General features: G+C 41.5%; 2 protein-coding genes across 2 annotated transcripts; one reads left to right on the top strand and one right to left on the bottom strand.

Annotated features, from left to right (window-relative positions):
• Nucleotides 1–143: 143 nt before the first annotated feature.
• On the bottom strand, nt 144–2881 carry ing2 (inhibitor of growth family, member 2). The gene is made up of 2 exons (XM_084691680.1): nt 2435–2881; nt 144–1259 (listed from the first exon to the last, which is right to left on the bottom strand). Exons 1-2 carry the CDS (start codon nt 2601–2603, stop codon nt 553–555), a joined length of 876 nt encoding a protein of 291 aa, XP_084547806.1. The 5' UTR covers nt 2604–2881; the 3' UTR covers nt 144–552.
• A 276-nt stretch (nt 2882–3157) lies between these two features.
• cd68 (CD68 molecule) lies at nt 3158–8909 on the top strand. The gene is made up of 6 exons (XM_084691679.1): nt 3158–3589; nt 4444–4964; nt 5233–5352; nt 5875–5944; nt 6391–6564; nt 7860–8909. Exons 1-6 carry the CDS (start codon nt 3547–3549, stop codon nt 7997–7999), a joined length of 1068 nt encoding a protein of 355 aa, XP_084547805.1. The 5' UTR covers nt 3158–3546; the 3' UTR covers nt 8000–8909.
• The last annotated feature ends 684 nt before the right edge of the window (nt 8910–9593 follow it).

Raw genomic sequence — 9593 nt, 5'->3', positions numbered from 1 at the left:
ACGTGGAAAACATTAACTCTGTTATCAAGCTCACATAAAAAGAGGTATTGAGCAACTTTAACCAAATAAAGTGTAGCTTACTACTGCATGAGAAATGCAGATAATGAAGACTAATCAATAAAATGAAACTCAATCATGGGAAATAAGACTCCAAACATAATTTTTTATTTCAACAAAGAGACACAACATTATTCCAATAGACCTTGTATCAAATAAGTAGTCAAAGAGGATGGTGATTCAAAAGCTTGAGATACTTTCATTCCGTTCTGTCATGTGGGTAGAAGAAAGTGAAATGTCTTAAAGAACATTTTTAGAAAAACTTTAAACAAAAGGCGGATGATTTGTACAGCAACATCTGTCTCCCATAATTTGCTTTATGGGCATCAGTGTCTTGTCAGAAGGGTAAAAGCACCATTTTAATGGCAGGTCCATGTATTACTTACTGCTACAGATATTGTTGGATTGTGCTCTCACAACTTGCAGCCAACTGTCTCAACAGTCCACGAGTCCCACTTGTCAAGATATTCTAGGGAAGAGAGTGACCACCTGTCCCTACCTTGACCTCCTGTCCTTTTTGTTCCTGTCCAGGCTTTTGTCCATCGTCTTTTCGTTGTCCCCCCTGCATTTGGGACAGTACCACTTGCCCTTGGGCTTGTAGGTCAGCCCCACACAGGTAAAGTGGAACCACTCGATCGGGCACTGATCGTTGTCGCAGCCGATCATCTCGCCGTACGACACCTGCTCGCAAAGGCAGTAGGTGGGCTCGTTGGGGTCGATGGCGAACTCCACCGGCGAGGTGTCCCGCTCCTGCTTGGCCGCCTTGCGTTTCTTCTTCTTGGCCGACTTGGACCTCTTCTCCCGCGGCTGAGACAGCGGCGGCTCCTCTCCGGGGTCGTCCGCCAGCGAGCCGTTGGCCGAGGCTTGGCACGAGTCGCGGCTCTCGCTGTTGCGCTGGCGCCGCGGACGGCGGGTGGACGAACGCTCCGGGGGCGGGGCCTCCGGCACCGATCCGGAGCGCCTCTCGGCCGCCACCCGCTCGCTTTCACAGGGCTCCTGCAGGCACAGGGAGTGGGAGTCCATCTGACGGGAGCGGTTCTCCACCAGCTCCGTCATCTGCGTGACCACGTGGATCTTCTCGTCGCCCAGCTCCTGGCTGGTGATGAGGGCCCGCTGCAGCTGGGTCTGGAGCCGCTTGCGCTGGGCAGCGTCCTGCTCGCCCTGGTACCTCTCAAACACATCATCCACCTCCTTCAGCACCTCTGAAAAAATGGACACACAAGCAGGATGGGGAAAGTATTTTATATATATATATATATATATATATATATATATATATATATATATATATATATATATATATATATATATATATATATATATATATATATATATATATATATATATATATATATATATATATATCATATATAAACAGTATATAGCTAGTAGGTTAAAGGAAGCAATGACAATTTATGTTTTGTACTTTTTACAGTTGAAAAGTTGATGTGAAAATATAAGGGGTTTATAAAGGAATAAGTTCATTGACTTGCCCAATTGAGTTAATAAACCTAACCAACTACCTTGGTTATGGCAATAAGAAAATATGCCATTGTAGTTTTCAACTTCCGTACTATTGTGAATGCAGGAAGTGACATCATCCGAGGTCTGACGAACAGGGGGTTGTCTCACAATGAAATCAACATGACAAGTGATACATTGTAGTAGTACAGCTCTACGCCTGGACACACACCTCGTCAAGGACTAGCTGTACCAACATTTTAGTAGTCTTCCTGTTGTTTTTCATGTCAATGACCACGGTTTGCAAAAGCAGTAATAGACTTACACTAGTTTTGAATGTGTAAGTGGCCGGGATTTCAAATCTGACCACCTCGACCGATGGTTAAAAATGACGAGTAAAATACCGAGTGCAATTCACGTTAGTTAGCTAGCTAGCTTACGTCGTGCTAACGAAGTAAAACTAGGTTGCAAACTAGCTAGCAACTGTGAATCAAAATTAAAAAGACGCCTATACATACAATACAAAACGCTAATGTTAGCACTCGTTAAGTGCCTGCAATAATAAGATCAACAACCATCTTAGTACTGCCAAAAAATGGCTGATCCTCGCTTAGCGACCGGACAACCGGGGTGCTTGCGTCTAGTTTGGACTTAATGGTACGGTGTCGGGAGAAAGGAAACGTAATGCAAGGCGAAAACTCTTACTGGTTTTTGTTTGGGCACGCATTTAAAATGGCTAGCTAGCATTTGTCAATCGTTGTTAGTTAGCTTTGCTTGTTTCAAGTGTATACGAGAGGGCGCGTGCAATGATCAATTCAGCACACCCAGTTTTCTATTACAGAAAGTATAAAGCCATTTTCAAGCCTAGGTACACTATAAATAGACAGATCGCCAAGTTGACGTATAACTGTCTTACCTTGATACCTGGAATCAATTTCTCGTAAAAGAGAAACATTTCTTTGTATATCCAGAGGCAGGGACTCCACACATTCCAAATAATCCTCCACATAGCTGACCAGTTGTTGTGACTTTTCCACGTTGGGATAGTGATGGCCTAGCATTGTTCCACTGATGCATAAAGTCATGAAAGAAAATCTAGAAGAAGCAACGACAATTTATATGATGTACATTTATCTATGGTGATTCCTGTTCGTTTTCATGAACTGCTGCCATCCGCCTTGCAAGCTGCAGAAGATCACTTCAAACAAAACTATACAAACAGCGCATGCGCGAATACAATCCTTTTATGGCAATGCACCGCGTTTTCATGTTTTACTTGACAGTGGGTTGGGTTATTCGCTTGTAAAGCGTTTCGATTGGCTTAGAGAACAGCAAAGGCCGGCTAAATTGCAATGAAAATATCCCGGGAACAAAATCAAATAAATAGGAAGTTTTAGTATGTGTATTTGTGTAGTTGTACGTGTTTGTGAGTGTAGATATTGTGTCTGTTTGTATAGTCAGGTGGGGCATTTCATCATATTTTGGAGTTTCTCACTTATCAAAATTGTTGTTCCACTATCAACTCTTATCAAAGTAAGATATACTAATTGTTAAAACTAAATGTTACTAATTGACATACAGCAAGAAAAAATATATATTGTCACATGAATAAGTAGCTTGTGTGAGAGTAGCCTAACACCGTGCATAACCGCATCCAAAAACATCTATCTATAGGCTACACAATCTTCACAAGTCGTAGCCTATACAAGCAGGTAAACGAAATCAGGGAGGTTAAATATAAGTTAGCTAATGTTTAAAACGTGATGTAGCCTACTTTATAAGTTTAGGGATAGGTTTCGTTTACTTGCTTTTCAATCCTGCTTGGTCGTAATTGAGAAATTTCGTTCGTGACAGTTCAAGCTCCTTAGTTTCGTTTTGGGGGTTTTATAGTGCGCAACGCAGCTGCAGTTCATATTGAAACGCGCTCTCCTTTCGGTCACAACCTCACTGTTGGAGTTTAATGACAGGAGAGTTTACCGTAGGTCTACCATATTAAAGAACAGGCATTGAAGAAACTTAACTTCAACGATGAAGGGATTTTTGTTACTTTGCACACTCGCCTTTGTCTCAGGTAAGCTTCATGCTAAAGTAGTTTACTGTAGGCTCATGTTTGTTTTACCGTTTGGCTGCTCCGTTCTTTAGTTCACGATGTTATTGAACAACGGATAGCTATATGAACATATCAAGTTTTTAAACAGACCAATTGATAATAGCTATAGCTACTTTGATGGCCTATACAAATTTGATATATCCTTATTTAAGTAATTACGTCATTTTTAGTTACCTGAAAATGAGTTAGTATTTGTTTTCTCTTCACCTGTTTTATGCTTCAGACAGGGGACAGTTCATATTCAGGCCTAATGCTATTTTGGATGAGTCTCACAGGCAAATGTATCGTGCGAATTTTGACTGACGGAGCAGCCAAACTATTGTAGCTTGGCTACGTAAAATACTTTTGTTGAAGTAAAGCGATGCAATTAACAATATTGTCTTAATGTGTATCTGAAGAGAGCTGAAGTTATTTGTAGGCTAATAATTGCATTCGCACAAAACTGCAACTTCCTGTAAAATGTTAAGGGCAGCGTTTCCGCAATCTAATGGCAATAAAATAGCTTGTCAAGTACTGTCACGTGGCGGTAGACAAGCTAATATCCCTGGCAATTGGCAAACATCAGCAAACACAAAACCAGTTCTCATGTAGAAAACAAAAGGACACTCACAACTTGCTTGGGCATTTGTAGGTGAAATCACAATTTGTCTTGCGTCCAAAATATGTAATAAAATCATGACATGAGAAAATAAAGAGTTTAGGTTAGCATTATGTAGTAGTCTTTCAGTAGCCTACCACTTCCTTTGTTCCTAATAACAAGTAGCGTTTGCCTGTTTGAGTGATGCCTAACAATTTCTCTTACTCTCTGATCTCAGGGTTGTTGCCTGAGGGCAGCACAGCGTCCAAACCGTCTGGAAGCCTTTTCCCCCCCTCTGAATTTGATATCACTAATTCTACGTCCATATCTACTCCTACCACGTCCAAAACAACAACCCCCCCTCCTACCACCTCCAAAACAACAACCCCCCCTCCTACCACCTCCAACACAACAACCCCCCCTCCTACCACCTCCAACACAACAACCCCCCCTCCTACCACCTCCAACACAACAACCCCCCCTCCTACCACCTCCAACACAACAACCCCCCCTCCTACCACCTCCAACACAACAACCCTCCCTCCTACCACCTCCAACACAACAACCCTCCCTCCTACCACCTCCAACACAACAACCCCCTCCACTACCACCGTCAAAACAACAACCCTCCCTCCCACAACACAACCTAAGCCCACCGAGCATGCCAACCTGACCGTGGGCAGCTACACCGTGCCAGAGGGGAAAGGTTTGTGTCTGCGGGCACAGATGGCACTGGAATTACGACTGGTAACTGACAAGGTACTGTGTGAGCCTTAGGGGCATTGCTGATGGAAGATCAGTTGAATTCCAAGTGGGTTATGGAATTATCCATTATAGTGAGGTCACAATAGGTGGCTCTCAGCTGCCTTCAATGTAGCATTCATTTTGGTGTGTGACCGAATGGTTTAGGTGGTATTACGGTGGTGATATGTGGACCAGGCTGTAGTGATTCCACAAAACTAAATCTCAAAGCCATAGCCACTTTGGATGTACAATTTAGTAATCTTTATCTGATTCTGTTTGTCAGGCAAATGGGACATTCATTGTTCAACCGAGCATGACAAAAGCTTCCGGGAAATGTCTAGCTTCTACAGCCGAACTGACCCTCACTTTCACTGAAGGATTCATCACGTTATTGTTCAACAAGGTAAGAGAGCCCGAAATAGATAGGTAACAGATTTGGCAGGTTTGCAACATGTCCGAAGATAAATGCAGCCACGGGGGTCTTTACATGTTAACCAGGATAACAAATGTGGCTCCCCTATAAAGATTTATTTTTCTAACCACATATTTCTAGCAACCTTTATATTTTCCTAAAATGTAGTGGATGACATTAACCACATTCTCTTTAGAATTGGACGCAAAGTGATGACTGTTACAGAGGAACTTAAATCTGAAAAGAGGAACTAGTTTGGCAAAAGTCTTATTTCAGCAGCGACACTTGACTGCTAGGGAACAAAGTGATGAATCAGTGCTCTAAGTTGTAGCCTTCCACGTTCCACAACGGACATGAATGCACAGTGTGGGGAAACCCAGTCACACTGTCTGATACCACAAGGCTGTTGTGAGCAATCAGTGTTGTCTCATAAGGTTTGTGACTGTGTGACCCAGTTTGAATCTGTTTTTCCAAAGTGTCCAACATAACCTTTGCGTGTCCTCTTTATTTCAGAGCGCGGCTGAAAAAATGGTCTATGTTGATGCAATTTCTTTTGAACTTACCTACCCCTTCACATCTGGAGGTAAAAACGGTTCATTTTTTTCATTTAGTGTCTCATTGACCTGTAGACATGGAGCACAGTCTATGTAAGGTAGCATTCGCATAGTTGGTCCTAGGCGATTTTCTACCAAATGCCCCTTGGAATTGAAACTTTGGACTGTTCTATTGCGGTTGTGTCAAGTGGCTACATGTTAACTCCTCCCAGATAACAACTAGCCTGTCTTTGTTGTTTGAGTATGTTGACCAAGCCCGGTTTACAAGGAAATTAAATCTGCCAAGATATACTCATGATCTCAAAGTTATGTTGAATAGCAAGTCAGACTCCATGCCACCTAACTGGTTTTGAGTCAGGGTGCATGTGATCGGCATCAGTGTTTACATGTAGTAGAACAAACTTTGTGACTGATTATGTGTTTGGCCCAGTTTTGTTGTGTGACTTGTCGCTCAGTATTTGTTCTAATGTTACAGGTAACCAACATTTCCACCAACAGAACAAATCCCTACACCTCTTTGCCGCGGCAACAGGCTATTCTTACTCCTGCAAGAGTGATTCCCTGTACATGGGGAATGGATTCTACCTGGACGTTACTCAGGACCAAATGCAGGCGTTCAACCTTGTCAACAACCAGGACTTTGGCAAGCGTAAGCATCCAGACCATATATATATATATATATCTATATCTATATCTATATCTATATATCACACACACACACGCGCGTCCCATAGAAGTGTTTTGGTTCAATAGTGCTGTCATATTCTGATCAGTATGAATATATTGGCTTGACACTGGACAAGCACATGAAATTGAAAGAAGCCATCATTGTTCGAGCTCACAGTGAACGGAGCATTGGGGCCTGTACTGATCTAAGTTAAACAATGTGGTAATCTCGGACTCTTTACTTACACACAACTCTAATAATGTCTACTGATCATTTTATTCTTATCAGTAGACATATCGTTTGTTGTATTTGTTTAGTTGGATTGTTTTTGGGCACTATGGGTAGGATCACTTGGGCTGGTAACTGGGGTATATGCTGCTGGCTCGGAGGACGTGTTTTTTTTTTTTTACTGAACAAGAGAAGAACCCTGACCAGGTAGAGTCATATGGATTTAGTTTTTTTTTTGTCATCACCGGATTATCCCAACCAAAAGATGAATCTGTTTGGAAATTCAAGTTTATTTTGTCTACATACAGCCAATCTGAAAAGTAGCATCGGTGACATTGATTGAGATGGAAATTCGATTTTTTTAAACCAAAAAGGCCTCATAAAGGATAGCTACAGTGTAAAACCATATGTGAAGTATAATTCAAACAAAAGACATTGTGCATAGTTTCGGTCTGGATAATTAGGATTAGGGACCATACCACAGGATTGGGTGAGCTGGGTGACATTTTTTGGTTTTACTGTCCTGTCTTTGATGTATTTTAGGTAAATGTTCTCCATTGATGTTCATTTCATTTGTCTAGATAATTGTGAAAAAGTTATGCTTCTGGAAGGAAACCCTTTTTGTATAAGCTATTATTTGCTTATCTTAGAAGACAAGTTTGTTTTAAAACCGAGCTGTAATATATCTCGTAAATTTGTTTGTTTTTACCAATACTTTCTCCAACTTCAGAATTATGTAAACCATTTGCAGCTGGTGACTTGGTTTTCATGCAGTTGGATTGCTCCAGCTTACTTTGGGTCACACTGATGCCATCTTCCTCCCAAATCTAACGTTAAAGGGGAGTCAGATGGCTGAGCGGTTAGGGAATCGGGCTAGTAATCAGAAGGTTGCCAGTTCAATTCTGATGTTGTGTCCTTGAGCAAGGCACTTCACCCTACTTGCCTCAGGGGAATGTCCTTGTACTTCACTGTAAGTCGCTCTGGATAAGAGCGTCTGCTAAATGGCTAAATGTAAATCTAATTTGTCATTCCCCTCTGCCTCTCCACAGCTCAGCCCTGCCCTGCCGATAAACCCGACTATCGCGTAGCCATCGCTGTTGGCGTGGTCCTGCTGGTGCTCATTGTCATCGTGTTGATCGCCTACCTGCTGGGCCGTAGGAAGAGGACAAGTGGCTACCAGTCTCTCTGAAGAGGTCACAGAGGTTTATCCGTGGGGGTTAAAGGGCGTTTCTGTTCCCCATCAATTTCCAACTTGTTTGCCACAATCTGACTCAAGTTGTTGCTATTTGCACTGTACTAACCCCATCCTGTGCCTTACATATCGACTACCAATAAGTAGTTCTAGGGAACTTCTCGTGTTGGTGATGAGTTTATTTGTTAATTCAGCACCAAGGCTTGGCTTGCTCATGATCATTTGATTGGGTTGAAATGAAACTGACAGCACAGATGTGTCAACTACATTTTTGTATTACTTCTACAGCAGATGCACAACGTTCTGAAAGATCATTAACATTAAGGGAAGCATCGACAATGGCCATGCCACCTCCCAGTCACAGTCTCTCCGCTAAGTGATTTGTGTTACTAACCTTTCCTATCAGTCATGTCTGCTTACTTGTGTTTCTAGCATCCATACTGTTGCACTTTCCCCCTTGAAGACTGATCACTGGTCTCTCTTTAAACAATTCATACAGGGTTGGAGCTTAAAAGTGCTGTGATCTCTTGAGAACTGAGAAGTCGTTGATATGAGATTGGGGACATTTTATGAATTGGTAATTGTGATTTATAGATTCTTGTTTAATTATATCAACCCAGGAAATCAAAGGGATTTTTAAAATACTGGTGACTGGTTTTGACAGCATTGTATCTAGTCATGAAAATAAGTTGCATTAATAAGGGAATAGGCCTATCTTGTAATCTGACTGGTCAAACCTGCAGAATATATTTGTGTGATTATGGTGGTGTTATGATTCTCGTATTTCTGTCACTTCGAAGGTGAAGATATGCTACAGTATGTTTACAGACAGTTTTATGTAGCATGTGGATTGTTGAGGTTGACATAAAATCTAAATAAACATACATGAAGTCTGATTATTTCTGAATTTGGCCTATATATGTCCTTTTTTTTTCATAGTTGGGGGGGGGAAAAAAGTAAAAAAGCAGCACTACATAAATGAGTGGAACACAATTGATCTAATCGACCACCCATCAAGATTATAATTAGAATATAATCGTATTTGTTATCTCTGCTTTTGATGTATGACTGGTCTGCATTTGAGTTTTCCTGGGAGTTTGTTCTTGTCTTCCTTGAGGTTTAGGCATGGGCATATCGAGCCTTATTATGGGGGAGGGGGGGCAAAGTTTCATTAGCCCCCCCCCCCCATTTTATAACAAATTTAAAAAAAAAATACTTAACTTTTCATATATATATATTTTAAATCTAAATGTGTTAATTTCTCTTCCTAAAACCCACTAGAATACACAATTTAAAAGGATATTTTCTAAAATTTCTGGGAGCATGCCCCCAGACCCCCCTGCTTTTGCTGGGTCACAGGGAAAAAAAAGGTTTTATTGAGGGGCTTAGCTCCCCCACAGGTGGGATCCTAGATTCGCCCCTGGGTTTAGGTTGGTTTAGGTGCTGTTATATGGACGTATGGATATAAGGATGTCAAACCCTCTGTGACACTACATGTAAAAAGTGCTAAACAAATAACATTGTTAACATTTGTTTGACCAGACAAATGAAACAATGTGATTATTTTTTGGTTTCACGGCTATAGGCCTAA

Source organism: Hypomesus nipponensis, chromosome 25 (assembly GCF_054491055.1).
Source record: "Hypomesus nipponensis isolate SF chromosome 25, ASM5449105v1, whole genome shotgun sequence".
NCBI classification, from domain to species: domain Eukaryota; kingdom Metazoa; phylum Chordata; class Actinopteri; order Osmeriformes; family Osmeridae; genus Hypomesus; species Hypomesus nipponensis.
The sequence above is the reverse complement of the archived record's forward strand: the minus strand, read 5'-3'. Positions and strand labels throughout refer to the sequence as shown.

What these genes read in the sequence shown, in the direction of transcription:
- ing2 (XM_084691680.1), bottom strand. Translation starts at nt 2,603, where the DNA reads ATGACTTTATGCATCAGTGGAACAATGCTAGGCCATCACTATCCCAAC. An exon ending in AATTGATTCCAGGTATCAAG is followed by an intron (nt 1,260 to 2,434) that starts GTAAGACAGTTA and finishes CCATTTTTTCAG; the next exon opens with AGGTGCTGAAGGAGGTGGAT.
- cd68 (XM_084691679.1), top strand. Translation starts at nt 3,547, where the DNA reads ATGAAGGGATTTTTGTTACTTTGCACACTCGCCTTTGTCTCAG. An exon ending in TACGACTGGTAACTGACAAG is followed by an intron (nt 4,965 to 5,232) that starts GTACTGTGTGAG and finishes TCTGTTTGTCAG; the next exon opens with GCAAATGGGACATTCATTGT. An exon ending in TCACGTTATTGTTCAACAAG is followed by an intron (nt 5,353 to 5,874) that starts GTAAGAGAGCCC and finishes TCTTTATTTCAG; the next exon opens with AGCGCGGCTGAAAAAATGGT.